We start from the raw sequence: 22,786 nt of genomic DNA, 5'->3' as shown, positions 1-22,786 counted from the left end.
TTCGGCGCGGCAGAGCGGTATTCGCAGCCGGTGAAAGGCTTCTTGGGTGTAACAATCCTCGTGAAGGACCAGTAGATTCTCGCTGGTGCCATTGTCCGCCCCACGTGTAGGCCTTAGCGGGGGTTCGTTCGCTGACATATTTGACCCCTCCCAGGCTGAAAGCGACAAGGTAAGGTAAACAAAGAAGCGAGGCGAAAACTCGGAGCCGGGTCATCAGTATAACAATTCTCTACGTCCATTTCATTCTGTAGTGTATAAACCACTTTTTTCTAAGAGGTCTTAATGACCACTTACACGTGAGGGAGGATAATTAACTAGACAGTTTACTAGCAGTGACCTGCTTCCGCTGATGGGTGGTGCTGGTATTAACAACTGTGCGTTACCCATCATGCATGTGGTAGCCTAATTTGTGCAGGGATAGGCAATTGCAGTGTTGAAATAGTGTTAGAGATGGAAGGCATGTGGTGAGGAGATAATATACCAAATACAATGAAGTAGAATATTTTTTTTTTTCTTACTGAGTTCTCTTAAAGGTATCTTGTGTCTGGTAAGAGTGAAAAACTGACCGCAATTTCCCACTCAGATAACCTGCACTGCTCAATATTATTTGCTATAGATTAGGCTTATTGTGGAACGTAAAATTTCCAAGTGCCTGCAACAGCAAGAAATTCATCTATATCGTATTGTCACTGAGAGGTCATGTGAACGCTTTCTTAATCTGATATTTTAAGCTGTATAACAGTATAGGAAAGTGAAAACAAGTAATAACTTAGTCAAAAGTGGCTGAGAGAACAGGCTTTAACACTGATTAGTTAAATTAATTTTTATTGAAGTTATAATATGGTGCCAGTGTAGACTTTGATTCTGGATCTGTTTCTGATTAAATAAATAGCGGTAGCTTCCTTTTGGGTCGTGGGGAGCCTTAACAGCATTCCAGTTTAGAGCAATTCTTATCAGCAAAGACATGAGTGCTCTCTCTTTTTAAAGATCACCATGCAAGCTCATTTTTTCCTGATTAGATAATGTTATATAGGTTTTCGGTTTAGTGTTCTGTTTGTTGTTTGTGGTGTTGTTTTTTTCTTGGTTAGACTTCTTAAAATATGTGGAGAAAAATCCATTATTATTACAGAATATGTAGGTTTGTGGAAGGTTATGCTTTGTTGCTGATGGGTAATTTGTCTTATAAGACCTGTGATTTTTGTTCTTTACGCTTACTGTGGTTTAGAATATTTGGCGTGTAGTATCAATGTTCTATTTTTGTTTCATCAGTTCCTTATCAAACTTTTATTTCTTGACTGCATGCAGAAGTACAGTGTATTTCAAGATAATCAGTAAAGAGAGGTAACTGTGCAGATACAAAAAAGGAATCTTACTTGTTCCAGTACAAAATGGAAAGTTGTGATCTTTGTAAAGCTTTGTGTGTAAAGCTCTCTTAATGTTGTAGTTCTAAAGAGTTTGTTTAGATGCTCAGTTCTACAGAAATAGAGGTTTTTGAAAAATCCACTCTAAGAACCAGTGTTTCAGTTGTTTGCAGTTGCATCACTGTAGCTTTTTTTTATATGTATAATTAAAAAAAATAAAAAAGACTCTATACCATGTAGTTTATTAATATCTGTCCCCTGATTGTTACTGGGTGTGTTGAGGTGGAGTGGGGGAAGAGTTGAGGTTTGGAACTCACCTCAGAGTCGAGTTTGAGTGTTTCGGAACACTGAAGTTAAATAAAAGCAACAATCTGTACATTTCTGCACATGTAACTCATATATACTTAGTTGAAAGTGAGATGAAATCTTCCATTATTGATAGGTAGGGAAGTATAAAATGATTATTGTGAGGGTTGACTGATAAAGTGAATGAGAAGCTGAGGCAGCCATTTTGTTGTTAACCTATTACTGTGATAGAGGCAAAAGACAAATGGGTTGAAACTTAAACTGTCTAGTGTAGGTTTTGAGGTGGTTCTGTAGAGTAAGTCATGTTAATTAAAGTCCAATGTGATTCTTCCTGTAAGTTAATGAAGATAAGCAGGAAAACTAGTTCTATCTATTGTGTGCTATAGTTGTGTTTAAATCCAAGTGTAATTAATTTATGCATGTAGCAATGTCAGAATTTTTTTATGTATCCTTTCAGTGTGTGACTAATTTCAAAACGCTCATTTTCTCAGTTTGCTTTATTAGCATTTTCTTTCTTCCTGAAGGCACTACTTGAGTTTCTCAAAAAGTAACCAATCGATAAAAATTTAAACTAATTTTGTACCTCTTTCAACTAGGCATACAGAAAGCTGGCCAAGGAATACCATCCTGATAAGAATCCAAATGCAGGGGACAAAGTAAGACCTTTTTTTTTTTTTTAACTCCTGAAGTTTGATATTACAGTAGCGTCTGAGGGACCAAATACAGGTGACGAGGCCTTGCTGTTACAAGTTGCTCAAAAATAATTGTGAGAAGGAACCTTGTCCTGTCTACTTCTTCCAAGTCTCAAAATCTACCAGTGTACCTCATGGAAAAAAATGTAGCACTTGGCTGAGTTAAATTGGTTGAGAAGATAATGCTGAGGGAAAAACTGCCTGCCTTCATCTGCCAAGATGATGTCAGCTGGCATTGGCATCTACGTAGGTACTTGGAAGAGATGGAGAGTCAGTTTTCCAAGTTTTTCCAACGTGGAAAAATGTATGTAGGGAAGTTCTTGAAACTGCTGCAGCATAAACCAAACTGCATGTGTGGGAAGGTTAAATTAGATTGGTCATGCTAATAGCAATTAAAAAAAAGTCAATTGAGTTGACTCAGCTAATTCTCTTTAATAGAACTGAAGTTCTAATGGTTGTGTTGAGGTGAGCAGAGATGACTACGAGAAGATACTCATTTGTTTTGAGGACAAACACATTCATATGCATTTTAGTAAGCTTCTCAATTGTTAGTGTATTTTAAGTGCCTAACATAGCTTGAAGTCTTCGCCATTAGTATGTAACTGGATTTTTTTTGGCCTGTTGGCTACTGCAATATTACATACATGGGGGTTTTCTTCTTTGGTTGGATTTTTTTTGTTTGTAAGAAAACTGTCTTATGCTAGGGGCAGTAAAGAACAAAGCCAATGAAGTTTTGCAATAAGATGTCATATTTTATGGTAAGAGGTAACACAACTAAGCCCAAGTCTGACTTTTAAGTCTTTCATATTAGAACAAGGGTGGAAAACTGTTCTGTTGTATACCTTCTTAATTGGTTGTTCATGCTGGGCAAGAAACAGTAGGCAATTGCTCCCTTGAAGTTCTAAATTTCATGCGCTGTTTTGACTCTGTTCCTCTTCTAGTTCAAAGAAATAAGCTTTGCCTATGAAGTATTGTCAAATCCAGAGAAACGTGAGTTATATGATAGATATGGAGAACAGGGTCTCCGAGAAGGTAGCGGTGGAAGCAGTGGAATGGACGATATTTTCTCCCATATCTTCGGTGGTGGATTGTTCAATTTCATGGGTGGTCAGAGTAGAAGTCGTAATGGTAGAAGAAGAGGAGAAGATATGATGCATCCGCTCAAGTGAGTATCTCTGCAATTTGTACTTTCAAGCTTTCCTGATCAGTACTTGACTCTGCTAGTTTATATTCTTGATATGCTTCTCAGCTGAGATATTCTGCAGTCTGCATGTACTTTTCAGACCTGCATGGCATGTGTAGCCCAGAAGGCAGTCATCATGAGTTACTCTTCATGATTGGTTAATCTCATAGACTACCTAATATTTTGCTTTGCCTGGTTATTAGCCTGTACATACTTTGTTAGCATTATTTTCCTTGGGTTTGCTCCATAATTGTGTTTGGAAGTTCTAATCTGAAAAAGCATTCAACAACCGAGTATTACTCATTAGCTGGGTCCTTAAGAAAGGAGAGGTAGTAAGGCTCTGGAAAGACGTAAGTTGACTTGCATTCATAGTGTAGTACCAGCTGGAACTAAAGCTGAACTGCATAATTAATGGAAAAGCGTGTGGTGTGTTTTGTGGGTTTGTGTTTGTTGTTTTTGTAAGGCCATGCTTGAATATCACATCTAATCGTGTTTTGTAGACCTCTGCTTGCAGTCATGACTGGCTTTTTGTCTGCTGAGCAGGTCCTTTCTAAGTTCTTAAGTTAAGCTGCATCTTTCCTGTGGTTGGCAAACCGTGCTTATTAAAGTCTGTTTTCTACAAGCTTGCTTAGTTTAGTAGCTAGTACTACATGCTATATTATTCATTAGCTTAGGTTATATTGTTATTTGTAAACGCTGATGCCAGGCAACCTTTTCTCAATACGTTGAGTTGAAATTTCTATCCACTTACAAACCCTTTTAGGACAAACAGTACATGTGTTCAGCAACTTCTATCTATATATGAAAGTTATTGGAGTTTGATAGTGTATTCAAGAGCTTCTAACAAAATTGAAATAAGAACAAATCTAAAGAACGAAGTGGCCTTGGGGACATGCTGACCCCTCCCCACTAAACTATCTAAACTATTATTGGGAGTGGTCAAGATGGCTTCACCAAGGGGAAATCGTGCTGGACCAATCCGATAGCCTTTTATGATGGCATGACTGGCTGCGTTGATGAGGGGAGAGCAGTGGACGTTGTCTACCTCGATTTCAGCAAGGCTTTTGACAGTCTCCCATAACATCCTTGTAGGCAAGCCTAAGAAGCATGGGTTAGATGAGTGGACAGTGAGATGAACTGAGAACTGGCTGAATGGCAGAGCTCAGAGGGTTGTGATCAGCAGCACAGAGACTAGTTGGAGGCCTGTAACTAGCAGTGTTCCCCAGGGGTCACTACTGGGCCCAGTCTCGTTCAACATATTCATCAACAACCTGGATGAGCAGACAGAGTGCATCCTCAGCAAGTTTGCTGATGACACAAAACTGGTAGGGGTGGCTTATACACCAGAAGGCTGTGCCACCATTCAGTGAGACCTGGACAGGCTGGAGAGTTGGGCAGAGGGAACCTAATGAACTTCAACAAGGGCAAGTGTAGGGTCCTGCACCTAGGGAGGAATAATCCCATGCACCAGTACAGGTTAGGGGTTGACCTGCTGGAAAGCAGCTCTTCAGAGAAGGACCTGGGAGTCCTGGTGGACAAGTTGACCATGAGCCAGCCATGTGCCCTCGTGGCCAAGAAGGCCAATAGTATCCTGGGGTGTATTAAAAAAACTGTGGCCAGCAGGTCGAGGGAGGTCATTCTCCCCTTGTACTGTGCCCTGGTGAGGCCACATCTGGAGTACTGTGTCCGGTTCTGACCTCCCCAGTTCAAGAATGACAGAGAACTACTGGAGAGAGTCCAACAGCAAGCTATGAAGAAGATCAAGGGAATGGAGCATCTCTCTTAGGAGGAAAGGCTGAGAGACTTGGGTCTGTCTAGCCTGGAGAAGAAAAGACTGAGAGGGGATCTCATGAGTGCTTATAAATATCTAAAGGGCGGGTGTCAAGAGGATGGGGCCAGATTCTTTTCAGTGGTGCCCAGCAACAGGACAAGGGGCAATGGGCACAAACTGCAACACAGGAAATTCCATCTAAACATGAGGAAAAACTTCTTTACTTTGAGGGCGGCAGAGCAGTGGCACGGGCTGCCCAGAGGGGTTGTGGAGTCTCCTTCTCTGGAGAGATTCAAAACCTGCCTGGATGCGATCCTGTGCAACCTGCTGTAGGTGACCCTGCTCTGGCAGAGGGGTTGGAGTAGGTGGTCTCCAGAGGTCCCTCCCGATCCCTACTGTTCTGTGATGTCTTGTGGGAAGTCCAATACAGTAATAAGTATTCTGTATGTATTCTCGCATATGCTTGCTATATATGTTGTCAGGACTGTCTAGAGAGGTTTGTTTCTCACCTGCCCAGTAGAACTTAAAAAAAAAAAAAATCAACTGTGACTATGTAATAAAATCTAAAATGCTAGATCAGCTTGTTTTCTATTAAGAAACACAAGCAGTCCTATCTGGTTTCATCTGATTAAATTACAGCTTTTCTGTGAAACTGTGTTCAGGATTACATGTGTTTATTAATATGCGGGCAATAGTTTTCAATGACTCCTTGTGAAAGCTAAAACAGTGCTTTAAAATCTTATTTTCATAGCAGATTTAGTCTTTTTATGAAGATCTTTTTTCTTTAATTTGTCCTAGGTGAGTATTTTAATTACATGGGGAAAGTAAGTTGTTAAGTGATAACCCAGGAGAAATGCTTTATTTTGTAGAGTCTCTTTAGAAGATCTGTATAACGGAAAGACAACTAAACTACAACTTAGCAAGAATGTCCTTTGTAGTGCATGTAATGGGTAAGTTTGTTTATATTTTTGAGTTCTCTGGTTGCTTTGTTGGCATATAGTGTAATGAAGCATCTCCTATGTCAGATTGTTATCAGTATATGACTTACCGGAGCCTGCTTTCAGACCAGAAAATTGTTGAACTTGAATGATACTGTTGATAGAACTGGAACTATTCAAGGGCTTTGTTTGGGGGGGAGGGGGGAGGAGAGAACCTAATGATAATTGGCAGTGCGATTAGGCATGTTAACCTACTGATGTAGGGATTTTTTTGTCCTGTCTTTCTGAAAAACTTGCTTTTCATGCAACTGGTGCTTTCTATTCTAGGCAGGGAGGGAAGGCTGGAGCTGTTCAGAAATGTAATGCCTGCCGGGGTAGAGGTGTACGTATCATGATCAGACAGCTGGCTCCTGGAATGGTTCAGCATTTTTTTTTCTGACTGCAACGGAGAAGGTAGGCCAAGCTATTCCATGTTACTAAATGCCTTTGGTTGGCTTCAGCCTCCTGGTTAAGTCTCAGGAGGAACTTATTCAGGACAGTTTCACTCCCATCTAGTCAGTTGGGTCTCAGTCTGATGTCAGCGTGGAGAAATCACTTTACTTGGAACAACAGCAAGATTTACAGTGTTTTAAGGTACTGAAAAGTAGCCTGGAAGCTTAAACAGTAGGGATTGATTGTTTTTTAAAAACACTTAGATGTGAATGTTACTTATTGCTATTACTCGTGTTAAAGTAAAAAACAGGATTTTGTTGTTTTAAGAGCTTTTTGTCTTTTGCAGTCTCCTAATGTCCAAGGACAGGTTTAGGTTAAAAATGGTAACCTAAAGTTGGATTTTATCTTCTTCAAATTAAGAAGATACCTTTTGCTGAATTGTCTGTGTTTGAGGGAACAAGTTCAGCATGTGATCTAAAAAGGAATCACATGAAGTGCAGATCTTCTGCAGTTTGCAGAGTAGTGACATCACCTTGTGGATGATTTTACTCTTCACAATACTTGGAAATGACAGAGAGTTGTGTTTTGTGACTAGTCAAAACATTTACTGAAATTGTACAGTGCGTGTGGCCTAGTGTTTTGGTGACTCTGTACAGAGATAATAGCTTACTTGAAAAATAAAGATGAAGTAGAACAGAGAATTTAAGCTGTTCTGGCTAGTCATCCTTCAGTTTGCTGCAGGAAGTAGTTTGCTTTCCTAGAGGTAACAGACAATGTGAAAAACTATTCAGTTTGAGAGTGTAAAAGTGAAATCCCTTATGTGTCAGAAAACGTTAGATCCTTTCCGTGGGGAAAACCCATATATTACTCTTGCATGAAACTGTGATTTGACCAGCTATCTTCCCCCCATTTTGTGTGCAAGACTCTCTAGTTCTACTGGCTGCATTTACGTAGTACTTTGTGGTGGTGGCATACTGCAAAATGTGGCTGTCAATGATCAGAACCCAGTAATCCTTTTTTCGCTGTTGTTAACATAAGTGGAACTAAGCTTCCTAAATTCACTGAAATAGTTTGAAATTTGTATTCTGGCTTTTAAGGGAGGGGAGGTGCTTCAGTTTGGTTTTAGCCTTCATCCTTTCTCTTCTAGCTGTCATCCTCCAGCATAACAAGGAATGGAAAAATAGGCTGCTTTTTTATTTTTTGAGTAGCAAGTTGAGTGGTAAAGATACTGGAGTCAAATTAAGACTTAAGGAACACTAGAAGCTATAGACAAAGTCTTGTTTTGCCTTCCTCTAAAGCACTATCACCTTTCAAAATCTGTGATAAGACAGCTTTGAAGATTATGTGTATCTTTGTATGCCCCCCCCCAGCTTTTTTTTCCTTCCCCCTCTTCCAGCTAGGGTAAATGGAGCCTGGCTTTTTTCTTGTGAGGAATTCATAAAGCAACATCTAAATCGCTAGTTGTGTTACTTGTATTCTTCAGCCTACTTTAAAACCATTTTTCTTCAGAATTGGATGGAGTTAGAGAAAATCTCTGAACTCAAAATTTGTCTTTCTTTAGGTGAAGTAATTAATGAAAAAGACCGCTGTAAAAAATGTGAAGGGAAGAAGGTGATCAAAGAGGTAAAAATACTTGAAGTCCATGTAGACAAAGGCATGAAACATGGGCAAAGAATCACATTCAGTGGAGAAGCAGATCAGGCTCCAGGTGTGGAACCAGGCGATATTGTCCTCTTACTCCAAGAAAAGGAGAATGAGGTAATGCTTTTGAGTTTATATTTTAAATGTCTTTTATCCTAGTCTTTTAATATTTAAGTGATATAGATGGCTGTTCATTTTAAAGCAATTCATATAGTTGCAGCTCTGGGAGAGATGGTGAAAAGCTTTTAATAGATTTATAGCAAGCAACATGGCTTTCATGGTGAGCCAGAAAAATCTTTGCGAGTCTGTAGCCAGAGGACGTGCAGATTCTGGTGCTCCCCAATACTAATAAAAGGTAGCTTCCTCGGGTACGCTCAGGCTGACTTTGCGCAGTGAAGAGCCATTCAGGATGTTAACTTCAATCTGCTTTGCTTGTGACACTAACAAAATGCTTGGTGTTGCTCTTTGTCAATGTCTTGTGACATGGCAGAGAACTATTAAAATCCCCAGATGGTGCTTTCTATCTCTGCTGCTGTGGTTGTGGAAATAAAACACAGAATACTGATGTTACCAATTGATTTAACAAAGCAAAGAAACATGATTATTTTATACTAGTTTGCTAAGGCTTATGTTTACTGTATGCTGGAGTATATACACTGCACTTTTTGAATTAAGTATTACCATTTATCTCTTTCCGTGTTAAAACTGCTTTAAGGCAGAGTTGAGATGACTGCTTTTTTGAATGCTTTTGTTTAGAAAGGCCAGGTATTACTATGGTGAAATAAGAAATAGTTTGTGTATTATACTCTGGGAAAAGTGGTGAATCGAATGGGGTGGTGGTGGGAAGATCTGTGACACAGAGAAGAGCATTGGGTACAACTTTAAATTCCAGTCACGTATTAAGGATATTGTGTTGGTTATCTGAAAATTAGGCACACTGTAAGCTTTTCAAAGCTGTGTCAAGGACCGCTAATTTGTCAATCAATTTTGCATTACTCTTCTACACATTCTTCTCTTTTTTTTTGTCTGCAATAGTGGTTGAAATGTGGCATTGCAGTTGATTTTTGCCATGGTAAGGGGGAAACAGTCGGTGAGCTTACAGAACAGTCAGATGTCCATGATGGCATTGAATTCCAGGTGGTGGATGCCACTTCTTAATCTTCTAATGAACTACTGGTCTTCTAATTTTTATTTAATACATCTAGTTTTAGAGTGTTAACAATTCTGAAAAATACTGTACCTTGTGTCCTAGTGAGAAAAACTAGACCGACTTTTAGTGAAGCTTTTAGCGGTCTTAAAATTTCCCTTGAGGTGGGAGTCAGGGTTTTGCTAGTGGATAAAGCTTACATTTACTCTGATTTAAGAATTGAGTGATACGGCTTCAAGATCAGTTATGACAGCTGTGGACTAACTGATACAAGCCCTGCTGTAGATAAAGTTAGCTGAACCAGGTATGTGTGATGACTAGTTAAATGCTGAGAAACAAAGATGTGTTTGCTATACTCTGATGCAGGGGAAGTAGTGTCAAACTGTCATAAGCTTTGTGTATAGATTGCTTGTGTAGGAGATCTTGGGGGTAAGAGAGCACTGCTGCTACACAGGCCTTCATCCTAGTATGTAGTGTGGTTTGCCTTATTGTAGATGGCGCTTTCATCGGGCACAAACTTTTTGAGCGTATTAAGGTATTTGAATTAACAGAATCAAGTTAACTTTGTACAAAGGCTGTTGCTCTGATACTGAATTTTAAGAATAAATAATAATGAATTCTAAATAATGAGTCTTGTGGAGATATGATTATAGGATTAGAAAAGGTATCTCCCTGTTTTTTTTTCTCAGGTGTTCCAGCGGGATGGGAATGACTTGCATATGACGCACAAGATTGGACTGGTTGAAGCACTGTGTGGATTTCAGTTCACATTTAAGCACCTTGATGGACGTCAAATTGTGGTTAAATATCCTCCTGGAAAAGTAATTGAACCAGGTAAGCTTGACCTGATAAGGACTTCTTTGCCTATGCTTTTGTGATTCTTGAACACTTAATCCCATTATTGTTGTCCTGTTACCTGAACCTAGGCTAGAGAAATGAAGAGAATTGTATAGAGAAAGATTTGTTCTGAAGTAGCACTCTCCAGCTTACTTCTCTTTGAATCACAGGTTGTGTTCGTGTGGTCAGAGGTGAAGGAATGCCACAGTATCGCAATCCTTTTGAGAAGGGGGATCTTTACATTAAATTTGATGTTCAGTTTCCTGAAAATAACTGGATTAGCCCAGAAAAGCTTTCAGTAAGTAGTTTTTCAAGCATAAATGCGGTGGTTTTACTGGACAGTATATGCGAAGTGTATGTGTCGTACCTCATGTGCTTGCTTTCAGTGCTTAAATTTAGATGTAAGTACAGTTGTTCTTTTAACATTGTTATGGGCAACATGTAACTTGAAAATACCCATTGGAATATGAACCTTTAAGAGCTGTGCAGATGTTGGGCAGATGAGGGCAGGAGGAAGAAATCTTCCTGCTGCTGCGTGGTAAGTTTCCAGAGTGCAACTGTACTTACTGAATGCACTTTTGGTTGATGATATGTGGAGCTGTAGGTTCTCTTTAAGTGCTGTCTTCCAGTTAATACAAATACTTTGGATGTTTTTAAATGGGTATGCCTTTCTGGGGTTACATCAGCTTAGACTTGTAACCGAAACCTGCTCTGAGAGGGTGTCCTGAAGTTGTGGGAAACTGCTCACTTTATTTAGCATTTGTAGATGCAGTACTGAATACACTTCTTTTTCTGGGGCAGGAACTTGAAGATCTTTTGCCAGCTAGACCAGAATTTCCCAATGTAATTGGTGATGCAGAAGAGGTAGATCTTCAGGAATTTGATACCACTCGTGGTTCAGGTGGTGGCCAGAGACGTGAAGCTTATAACGATAGTTCTGATGAAGAAAGCAGCCATCATGGACCTGGGGTACAGTGTGCCCATCAGTAAACGTTTGTCTAAAAAGTTGCACAAGGATTTTCTTTCAAATTTTGCCTGACTTGTTTTCAACAATCCAGCTGGATTGTATAAGTAATCCAGATGAACCAATGGACATCTATTGCTGTATGTGTAACTTTTAAATTGGTCTATAGTATCTACAGAGTGTAATTTAAACTAACCACAAGCTTACATCTTCATTTTGACTGTGTAGCAGAATAAAGCACTTGAAAGGAAGACGAGACTCCTTTTCACATGGGTTTTAAGTTTGTCCTCGTATCTGTGCTTGATTTTTACCAGTTTTGTGTAGATTTTAAGTTTCATATTTTAAATTCAAATTCTACATTGTAAAGTTTGTGTACAATTTGTCCTGAGGCTTGGTATTTGGCTGCACCTGCATAAGCTGCTACAAGTAGAATAAAGAATTTCATAGCCTGTATCTATCATCTAGATGCATGGTAAATGGGCTTTGCACATAATGGGTTTAGAGCTGACTGGGAACAATGGAAGACTAAATTAGAAGTGGTTGTAAGTTTTTTCTACCATCTTGTGAACGGTTTCTGAAATTAAATAAAAGCAGTTGGTGTATAATACATTTCTTTTGCCTTGTAACTCTTACTTTTCCAGTGGCTTTACCTATTCTGTGTACAGAGACTGTGTAGATGGTAGACTTTTAAAAACACAGGGAGGCTGAAGCTGCTTTAAGACTAGGTTGCAGTTGGATAACTTTTGTGTGCCACATATAAAAGTCTTTTCTTGAAATGAGATATGACTAAATGGGCACGGGGAAGGCTGCAGCCATGTCCCCTTTGTATGAAGAAAACACAAGGCTATCTGAGTTCAATCAGAAGGTAACAAAACCTTTTAAATGAAGACGATTAAATCCCAAAATAATGGTGCCTTTCTCTTAGCCTTTGAATGCAATCCAAAGCCTGATTCAGCCTGACTTCCCAGTGAAATGTTTCCAGTTTTTAGAAAAATCTTTGTAAAAATGAACATGATGCCTGGCAAGTTGTGGTTGCTTTAACAGAGTTTGTAAAGAAATTAAGATTAGTCTTGTACTTGACAAAAACTTTTGACCTGGAAACATACGAAATGTAGATGGTTTTGTTGCTTTTCCAGTAGTTTGCATTTTCTGTTTTAACTAGTAAGACCTTAAGCTTTCCAGCTTCAGTTCTGTTCCCTTTTCTATGCTTTTAATTAGTAAAAATACCACAACAAAGCAAAAATGTGACCTTAATTAATTATCAGGTGCAGTTAGTTATCTAAGCATTTTGTTATGCTGTTATGGAACTGTGCATGACCTTTGGTTGGTACATGGCTTCTGTATAGTGAGGTTTCTCTCTCTGTTGAAGCGAGGAAGTTGAAAGATGCCTCCACTTTTCTTTATAAATCTGAAGTGTGACTTGTTTAATTATTGCTCAGATAGTTGTTGACACTTTACCACTGAGGTTGGAGGGACAAACTCTAAGGGTTTCCATGTGCGGGGGTAGGCATTGGCATTTGAGTGTTGCTGAACAGCCTTGTTATATATAGACTCTAAAACTGAAGCAAGAATAAACACTGTTTGACCTGTATTTCAGTATTGACTTCTTGCACTGTGGCATTCTCATCTAGTGAATCTTTATTTTCATTCATTAAAACTTCAGGTTGCTTTTTGTGAAGCTGTGGTTACATCCTGATCCTTTCTCCTCATTAATTTCTCCAAGAAGTCAGTCATCTTAACCTGTAATGCTTAAATAATTACAACGCCCATCTTCTGCTTTCAGGTAGTAGCTTTAGGATATACCTCCTTGGAAAACAAGAGTATGTGCTCTAAACTTTATCTCCTTACTTTCAAGTTGGGTTTTTTTGGGGGGGGGGGGGGGGGGATAGAGGGAAGGGATTCGTGGTGACTTTTCAGCTAGCATGCTGACGTGGAAGGGAAGTTGATCACTGTATGTAGTGCAAGTTAGTCTAGTTCTGTTTCAGGCCTGAGATTGGATTAATTTAGGCTCCTGTCAGCAGCATCTTTCAACAAGGAATGACTTCTTAACAGTTGCCCTTATTATATGTATCTCCTACTTTACAAAGTTGTAGTGTAGAAAAACTTCCCATAGATTCACTGTCTTGGTTTCAATATTTAAGTTGCAAGTAATACACTACTACAGTTACTAATGCTTTAGTAGTTTAACGATGAAGTTTAATGCTTAACATAGCTATTAATGCTTCAACACAGCCAATGTGACTGCCCTATGAATAATCAAATAAACATTAGTTGAATGTTCTCAATAAAAAACAGCTGCAACTTAAGTACTTCTATTAGAGGTGGTACTACAAACAAATGAGTATTCTGTATGTTGAGAGAGGAAGAAAATGTGACCGCCAGAACCATATTAGAACCATTTTCTTAGTTGACACTTTTTTTTTTTATATCTTTAGTATTGGCCTAAAGAAGCTGAAAGGAAAAAACCCAGGCAATCTGGTTTAGCTTACTTTGTAACACATCTATTTCTGCACATACAGTGACTAAAATTAACCTAAAGTTGACTCTCAAGAAAAGTCTCTCCTGTCCTCCTGAGCGTGTTTAACTTACCAAGGTGTTCACAGTGAATCTTTATGAATAAGATACTAACAGTGGTGTGGTTCTTGTTCACATAAAAGATGAGGCTGTGTTCTTTTGAAAAAGGTTTGCAAAGAAGTTAAGAGTGATCAGTGAAGATTACTGCTGTTTGGAAAAAACAAAACAAACCAAAACCATGTCAGACTTACCTGTTAATATGCTGCTATTTCTTAGCCCTCTAAATAGGACATAATAGGAAAATTGTATTTCAATTATTATCCTGTCACATTCCACAGTAGCCTTAGGCTGATGCAACTATGAATTTCAAACAATTACTGCAAAGGAGGTGTGGGGTATTTAATTGTATGCCTCTGTTACCACAATTAAGAGGAACACTGTAGATATAAATGGAGTTCCGGAGGCTTCCTAGCTTGGTGACAATTTGTAAGAATGACTTCAGGTGATTGAAGAGTCCTTGTCCTTCATTACAGCATACATCCTGTGCCTTTGCACTTTGTGTGTCAGGGCCCAGAAACACTTTTCCAGTTCCTCATAGTAGCCCTTTAGTCCCAAGAAAAGAGCCTAATCTCTAAATTGCAACTCAGAAAATACTTTAATAATAGCAGTCTGGATTAAACACTAGCAGCTATTTTTGTAACATGACTCCCACCATACCCAAACCCCACCTGAGATCCACAACAGATATGTGTTGGCCTATCTTGCCAAGAATGCCTAATACCATACCACTTCCGAAAATTGAAAGAACTGCAGGTTTCAGTACTGCATTTCAATTTTGTTTACCTTAGTGTAGCATGGGAAGACACAGTTAAGTAATTTATGTTGAAATGTCCATTTGCCTGCAACAATCAAAAGCTGATACTCCTTTGATGTGATGCTTTTACCAATATAAGGGAAAATAGATGTTAATTCAGGTTAAACTACTGAGTTACAGAACTAACTATTCATGAGTGTTCTGTAAACTTCATGTATAATCTGAATGAGAGGTTTATTCCTGTACTTCCTGGTTACCAAATGAGAGCATAGTCTTAATCCAGGTTTGATAGTGTTTCAACTTCCTGGTTTTTTACTAGTTTTGTCTCCCATGCCTTGGAAAGCTTTCTTTTTTTCCTTATTTGAAACATGACTGCTGGACTGGCAGATGTTAAATGGACTGGAAAGATGTTAAAAGCCTTTCATACAAAAGTACCTAAGCGCTAGAAAATTTGGGTTGATGCCACAAGTTACAGTAAGTCTGTAAGTAAGCACTTGTCACCTTGCATATTACTGTCATGTCACAGCACAAGACTGGAAATAAATTTTATTCCATATATGCCACCACAGAACTAAAGTTACATACCTTAAAATGCTATTCAGGAATTTAACTTGCACTTCAGCTTAATTCCAGAGTTAAATTCAAGGAGACTGACACTGGGAAGACTAAACATGAGTAGTAAACCAACACTACATTCTGCTTGTGGCATGCATGGAAGAATGGCATTGAAAAGCTCTATACTTATGAATAGTTACATAAAAAAAACCAAACCCAGAGAGTCTTATTTAGAGTATCAGTTAAAACTTATTTCCCCACATACAATCCATTACTGTTCATTTTACTGTAAACTGAGTTCAGATGTTAACTAAGCCTTTCATAAAGAGTTGGAAAAATAAAATTATTTCCTTCTGCTTTTGTATCCTTCATAGAGATAACAGGAATTAATACACATCACAGTGTAAGCTTTTATATAAAAACATTTACTGGGTAGTATACAGCTTTATTAAGACATTATAGACATTCTCTAAACACTTCAGAGGCAGCAAGAGCTATCATGAATATCTGTAGCCAGAAGACAGTTCCATTAACTCGGTTTAGCTGTTGCCTTTCCACATAGTACAGTCAGCTCACTCTAAGGGGGGAAAGAAATTCGTTTTAGTTCAGGCTACCCAACAGAACTTGGAAGAAAAGAGAGAAAACTCACTGTTGCTAAAGCAAACCATGAGCAAGCACTCCCCCGTTCGCCACCTACAGAGGCAAGTCCCTGTTATAAAATGCAAAACAGCTTCCAGACCTTTAGCTTAACTCATATAGCTGCATTCAAGTCTAAATACCTGCAAGACTACACTCTTAATGTTTCTTATGTCTAGATAGATTCCTAGTGCTGCACATTACTTCATCCAAAAGCCCAGGTACTCTCATTTTCAGAAGTCGGGCACACTAACGAAGTCCTGTTCAACTTCATTCTGCTTCAAAACAATTTACTTCCCTGAACCCAGGGTAAGGCAGTTACTATTCAACTGCAGCAAAGAATTCATAGGAGTATAGTTCTTACCCAGCCAGGGACAAAGAATAATAGAGAGATTACAACAAGAATCAAACTTAGCTGTAGCTTTGTAGGCCTTTGTGACTGAGACAGAGAATAGCAGTTTGCTCACGTGGTAGGAGAGACACCAGAGCAATCTAGAAGGAAGAGTTTATGCTTCTGTTGTCCCCCAGGCAATCACCAAACTGCATGTGCTTATTTAAGTGCATTTACTTTCACACATTATCTGCATCCAGCAGTTCTCCCTTGCGCTACTCCTCCCTCCAATTTATGCCAACTAATTTAGGCTTAACCTAAGAAGAGTTAAGGCACTTAAAATTTGCATTCATGAGAGTATTTCACATGAAAACCTGAGACTGGGTGTCTGAATATTTGTATTTAAGCGTACTAGTTTAAGCTTACCACTAAGTTATGAATATGCTGTACTGTATCTTGATTTAGTAGTTGCACATCAATGTTATGGAGGTCTCCACCAGCCGTACAGAGTGTCTAAACGTGAAGAGAAACAGTTTTAAGATAAAGACTATTCTGGAAGTTTTCACTTGTATGGCCAGCTTTTCTAAAAATCACGTGCTTCCCTGCTACAGTGCAAGATTTTAGTAACCATTTTTCCTTTTAGTTTAGCAGCAACTCATTTAGGGGATAGCAAGAGCTAGCACTATCAGACTTCACAGTTTATCAACTACTGTAAGATGAAAATGTTTTTTGTTTTTTAAAAAAAAGTTTGATACCTGTCCATCAGCCAAGGGAATGTTTACAAATGGAACAGTTTTATCTTGGGGAACCGATTTACTTCTTAGTAACATGCCTTGAACTCTTCCACGGGTCGGTACAGTTCTTGAGACAGTCTGTTGTAGTCCAGCACTAGAATACCATGAAAACGTTACTCTGAGGTTAACTTCCTATGCTCTGCAGGAAATTATGAAGCATGAGGCAAATGCAAGCAGTAGCAAACATTCCTAATAGAAAGGCAGTCATGTTTAAACTTTTCCAGTTCTGCCAGAAGACTACAGGAAACCCAAGCAGCAGCATTCACTAGCACCACTAGGTGACATTTTATGACCCTGAAACACTGCAGGAGCCTTCTAAGCCGGTGTTGCAGGCCAGTGAGCAAGCTGGCATTTGGAGTACTCGGTAACGAGAATATCCACTCTCCGGTATCAACAGTGAATGCATATAGTTTTGGAAAGAGGAAACTTCATGCCGCAGAGCTTAAGATGTGAGCTGTATCTGTCTGCTACAGAGGGAGATATCAAGAAATACTGAAGCTGGTGGCTCTCAGAGGTACAGGGCATGCCGTATGTCATACAAAATTCCTAAGCTTCTTTCATGACACAGGTGTTCTCATCCCACTTCAATGTAAGACTGGGGTACCTTCTGCATGGAAATAGGAGTCTAAACTTTGTAGCAGGCCATGGTGAAACTAAGCCACTTGCTGGTTTCACGACCCATTTAAGTTATTAGGTTTTTCACCCCCTCACTTCACATGACAACTTCTGCCAAAACCAAACTCTAGTGTATGCAGAATGATAATAACTGAAAACAAAAACTGTTCAATATGCAAAAAACTGATTGTCAATTTATTTGTTTGGGGGTTTTGTTGAGGTCTTTTTGTGTTGTTTTTGGAGGGGGGTTTGTTGGGGCTTTTTGGGGTTTTTTTTTGTGTTTTTTTTTTTTTTTTTTCTTTCTTTAAAAATACAGCAGTATTAGTGACATTTTAAATCAAGTTTGGGCTCTGAAAATTACTTTAAGCTGTAAACTATACCTTTAAACAACAGTGGATGGGAGTAGAATTTATACTTTAAATCGGTTTGTTTGGGTTTTTTTGTTTTGGTTTTTCTTTTCCCCAAACTGGCTTAGTTAGGACATCAAATCCTGTACCTCAATGAGAACATAACACACACAAAGCAGGAGGTGCAACTGATTCACATCCCCCCCACCAAACTGAGTGGCAGATCATGAAGATTATTAAATCTAGTTTGATGATGATTGATTAATATCTAGATTGCTATTAATGTAGATATATAGTCTCTTGGTATTTAACAAAATTATTTATTAACAAGCCAAAAACCCCTTACCTTTTAGACAGCTTTGGCATGGCTTTGAAATTTGTGCCACCGCAATCAGAAGCAAGAGACTTAGCAGCCTCAGTCACACTTGTAGAAGAGTGACCAGATCTAAAAAAAACAAACAAAAAAAGTGGTTGTTGGTCATTGGGTTTTGTTTGGGTTTTTTTTATTTTTATTTCCTCTTCATCTGCTGTACAGCTTTAGCTAGGATGAAGTTAGACAGCTGGTGAATTAGAGAATGTTGGAGCGCTCCACGACAGAGATCTAGTGCATATATATATCTGTGAAGAAGCCCTCCTGAGGTAAACAGGATATAATGGGACCTAACACCATAGGGAAACAAAATGATAATTTATGTTAGTAGATAGACAGCTGCAGTACCCGAGTTGGGTATAATTAAGGGAGCATCCACAGCTTTCGAGTGTGCAAAAATTTCTTGGGAAGTTTCTTACTCAGCAGGACTTCCTTCTAGATTATTTCTCAGAGTATTTGTCCTGTGTGGTTGACCTGAATCCAGTGAACAATTTTTTTTTTTCCAGTTTTGGATTTTAACTCAGTTTGCAGAAGTCTCGATGACAGAAGTTTACCTCACTCTTGCCTCGTCTCCCTTTCCCCACACACATTTTGGAGATACTCTAAGGGCATGCATTTTTGGCCCAGTGTTAGTGTACTTGAATAAAAGCAACCTTCAAAGACTTAGAAATTAAACTTCCCCAGGCACAGCAGCCTTCTCTAGTTTTTGTTGAGCCAGAAATTCTATAACCCCAATTCAAGAAGTAATTAAACCTGGCTAAGGTTTTTTTTTAAAATTTCTTTTAGACACATTAAACACTGATACATTATTTAAATTGCATTTCTCCAAAGGTAATTTGAATGCACCAAACTAAGTGCCAGTGGGTACAAGTATGCACACTGGAGCTGTACGGGTAGCAGGAGCTTCTCAGAGAAGTTTTCATGCAGATATCCACCACCTTTTTAATTCATTAAATCTTACAGTGAGACTTGAATTTCATGACTGTAAGTAGCTTTGAGGTGTTTTTTAAGTGTGTATTTTCCAGCTAATGACGCCTCCTTTTCAGCTATATCAGAGGGCAAAATTACTACGAAACAATTCATTAGTCCTAACAGAGCAACAAAGATGTTTCCCTTACACACTCTCTTCCATTAAGTATTGTTTGGAAATCTATACTGATTTCATACATTCAGAACTGTGCACCATCCAGTGAGTGAGAGATACAGCCACATCCCTTCATCAGCTAGAGGTGCTTTTTTGTCCAGGTTCACATCACTACAATGCATCTGACTCAGGTTATGGAAGACATCTTTATCAGATGTATTCCTATTGGCCTCAAGTCTCAGCTGCTCTATCTGAAGAGTTTTATTCAGCATTCACAAGTTCAGGTGAGTTAAATAAGCTATCAAAGGTCAGTCTTACCTAGAAAGAGGCTTCAGTTTGCTATTTAAACCAGAGGCCAATGAAACCAAAGATTTTGTTCTGGAAACCTGAAAGTGCATATGTAAGACTGCAGTTAAAAGAAGTGGCATTTTAAGGCCAAATAATAGGTATTTTCCAGGGAACAATACTGTAAGAATTCCCTGTTGAACAGTTAAGCCCCATAGTGCTGCCGTTTAAATAGTTCTACAAATACATAAAATGGCAAATATGCCTTCCAAAACAAGAGTTTCGTAATGCCAAAACACGTTTGCTCATACTGAAGTTCTGTACAAACAACCACCTTTCTAATATACACCCTTCCAACTTGTAAGTCCTCTTATAATTAATGCCTGTAACTGCTTATAATCTTTTTGTCTTTGTTGTCATCTTGCTACATACTTCAGTGTCTGGCTGAGGCACTGCATTGCACAGACGGACTGAGATGGTAAAATTAATACACCTGTGCTATTGGGTTTAGAAATCAAGATGGACAAGAATGCACAAGTCATTCAATTTACTATTAATTTACTATACAGTTTAGCCTTGCTTAACTTAAAATACATTGAATTTAAAACAACTGATTTTTCAAAAAACTCCTGCCCCGTCATGGATCTAGCAGGGTTCCCAGCAGGTCATGAACTGATTAAACCCTTATGTTGTTTGTTCAAAATAAACTTACTTTTTTAGATATTTTTGTTCCAGAAATATGCTTGGCATCTTCATATTCAACAATTGTAGTTACCTTAACTAGAAATACATTAGAAAGACAATGAAAATAAAGATCTCATGAAGAGCACAATACACCACTTCAAACGCATTTGAGGCCTATTTACCCACTGACAGCTATGCGTCAGTTCTGCTATTCGATGGTCATTCGCCTGGGATGGAGTTCAAAGCAAACTATGTGTGTTTGTCAGAGACACTGTGACACGCAGGACAGTTAAAAAACACTAGATAACCCTTCAACCCCCTGGCAAAACAGAATTACATTTCAGTGGCAGTGTCCTTCTTATTGTATACTTTGGAGTATGAAGAGAAATGTTATTCTCCTTACAAACTTCGATGGGCAGGACATCAAAGGGGAACCAATGAGAAAATAGGGGTGACTTTCCTAGCACTTCTGCTATACTGTAAAGCACTGACAAGTCACTTAAATCTATCTCTTCTAACTATTTTCAGGGATAAATCCAGAGGGCAGGAACTCTTATCTCATGTTTTAAAGTACCTGAACAGTAGCATAGTTCATGATCCTCCACACTGAATGCTGAGGGGACCTGTATGTTATACTTCTAGTTGCACACTTTTCCCTCTTGTATCCTTCAGGCTTAACATTCACTTTACAAATGCTCAGTTCAACCAATAAAAAAAAATAAATTAAGAAACAAGCTATATATTAATGTATTGGCTTGCCTTTTTTGCTGTTGGTCCTCACCAGTTTTGGATTTGGTACATTTGGTACATCTTCTAGAGAACAGTCAGTCTAAAAACATATTTATCCAACAAGGGAAAGTCAACAGATTTTGCCCAGTAGATGTGTAGTGTATCATCCTACAAAAGGCAGTGAACTAAAAGGGCATAAAAGAAAGTGACAGAAGTGGGATTGGATAAACACCAGTTTATGTTTTCAGAAACATCTGGATTTCTGCCTGTAGCTGACCCTACAGCTTTAGGTAATGTTCATAGCTGCCCCATGGCTGGCTGTCTAGCCTTTTCACATCATCTTCTATTTAAACAGACAGCCAAACAAAATCATTTGTCTGAGGTGCTTACAGCAGGGGGAGAAGAATTCTATTCCGTAAGCTGTGATAAAATTTGGAGACACAAACTTACCACTGCAGCAGCAAGAGCCACTTCCTCCCCGCCTCGCAAATCTGTAACTCAAGAAAGTATAACTTGTTTACATACTATTACATACTGTGATTACTTGCATAATTATTATCTGCTGGTTCTTATCTTATGGGCTATGAACCTGAACACGTAATCCAGAATTACAGGTGCTTAAATAGTTAAGCTTAATTAGCATATATGTTGCATTTGAACAAGATTCAAGTCTTGTAGGATACAAAACAAGAGTGAAAATCTTAGGCCATTTCAGTATGTTTAATCCTTGAAAGGTTATTAAGCGTAGTCACACAGTATATAACCTGAAATCAAAAAAAGAAAAACTCCATGCATTGTGCTCCTGAAAGCTATGCTTTTAGGCAGAAGTTTTCAAGAAAGATCTTGAAACACATACTCAGCAAAGGCTTACAGTAAACTCAAGTTCTTCAAGAGTCTTCGGTTTGATCTTTGTGCAGCAATTTCCAGCTGCAAGGTAGATTCCAAAAACATCAGTTCTCACCAGAATATATACCTCATGCTGACCGTACACCACAACTTAAATTGCTGCATAAACTTGAAGTTAAAATTGAACTTGTTCGCTCATCATCACAGGTAAATGACTAGATCAGAAAGCCTCAGTAGTAGAAGACTTCAAATTAACAGAAAGACAAAATAATCTCTGTGGCTAGGATGAACAGATTCTGATGGAAAGAAGTACTGAAGTTCTTACACAGAAAATACTAGACTTATAATTATTCCTTGTCTCTTCAAGCTTTAAATAAGGTGACTTAAGAGCACACATAAAAGAAGGTTCCAGACTGTTACCTATTAATTCTATACCTTGTGTAACACAGGCCAGTCTACTTGAACAAGAGCCCTTACTGAGCACCTGCAGTCTAATACCACTGATTAGCTTCAAATACTCAGCAGAGTAAACTTTTTCATAAAAAGTCACCAGGTTTAGTTTACAGGTTTTCTCACATTAGTCAGGCGTGTATCATGCTGTAACGATGTCTGCATCCCTCGCAAATATGAGGCCCGGCACACTTACTAAGCAAGTCTTTTCTTTTCATTTTCCTGATGGCAAGTGGCATCTTCAGCAACTCCACCGTAAACGCCTTCTCAGCTGTTTGCAAAAGCGAATCGAGCTCTTTCTTCATCTCCTGGATATTTTCCTTGGCTTTAAAACAAAACAGGCTTTGGTCGCCGTGTGTGCTACTGGTTCCCAAGTCGCCATCAGACACCCACCCCTTCGCCCGACGAGAAACCGGACGCAGGCACACACCTACACGGGCTGCGCCCCAGACCCGCGGCC

The 22,786-nt window shown here is 38.8% G+C and overlaps 2 protein-coding genes across 2 annotated transcripts in view; one reads left to right on the top strand and one right to left on the bottom strand.

Annotated features, from left to right (window-relative positions):
* The first annotated feature begins 349 nt into the window (after positions 1–349).
* On the top strand, positions 350–11,879 carry DNAJA2 (DnaJ (Hsp40) homolog, subfamily A, member 2). The gene is given in 10 exon segments (XM_009894099.1): positions 350–397; positions 2,264–2,323; positions 3,301–3,524; positions 6,183–6,263; positions 6,579–6,680; positions 6,682–6,704; positions 8,245–8,441; positions 10,161–10,305; positions 10,479–10,606; positions 11,110–11,879. Coding segments are annotated over 10 exon segments (1,197 nt in total). The 3' UTR covers positions 11,299–11,879.
* A 3,805-nt stretch (positions 11,880–15,684) lies between these two features.
* The window catches only part of LOC104294485 (borealin-2-like), an 11,009-nt gene continuing 3,907 nt past the window's right edge, over positions 15,685–22,786 (bottom strand). The window contains exons 2-10 of the mRNA XM_009894098.1: positions 22,523–22,651; positions 21,481–21,521; positions 21,061–21,130; positions 20,330–20,397; positions 19,651–19,718; positions 18,225–18,323; positions 16,878–17,010; positions 16,549–16,635; positions 15,685–15,732 (exon numbers count right to left, since the gene is read on the bottom strand). Of these exons, the coding sequence (XP_009892400.1) occupies positions 15,685–15,732; positions 16,549–16,635; positions 16,878–17,010; positions 18,225–18,323; positions 19,651–19,718; positions 20,330–20,397; positions 21,061–21,130; positions 21,481–21,521; positions 22,523–22,651 (743 nt within the window). The remainder of the gene's footprint in view (positions 15,733–16,548; positions 16,636–16,877; positions 17,011–18,224; positions 18,324–19,650; positions 19,719–20,329; positions 20,398–21,060; positions 21,131–21,480; positions 21,522–22,522; positions 22,652–22,786) is intronic.

Source organism: Charadrius vociferus, unplaced genomic scaffold (assembly GCF_000708025.1).
Source record: "Charadrius vociferus isolate BGI_N301 unplaced genomic scaffold, ASM70802v2 scaffold341, whole genome shotgun sequence".
NCBI lineage: Eukaryota > Metazoa > Chordata > Aves > Charadriiformes > Charadriidae > Charadrius > Charadrius vociferus.
This window is presented reverse-complemented; position numbering and strand designations above follow the sequence as displayed.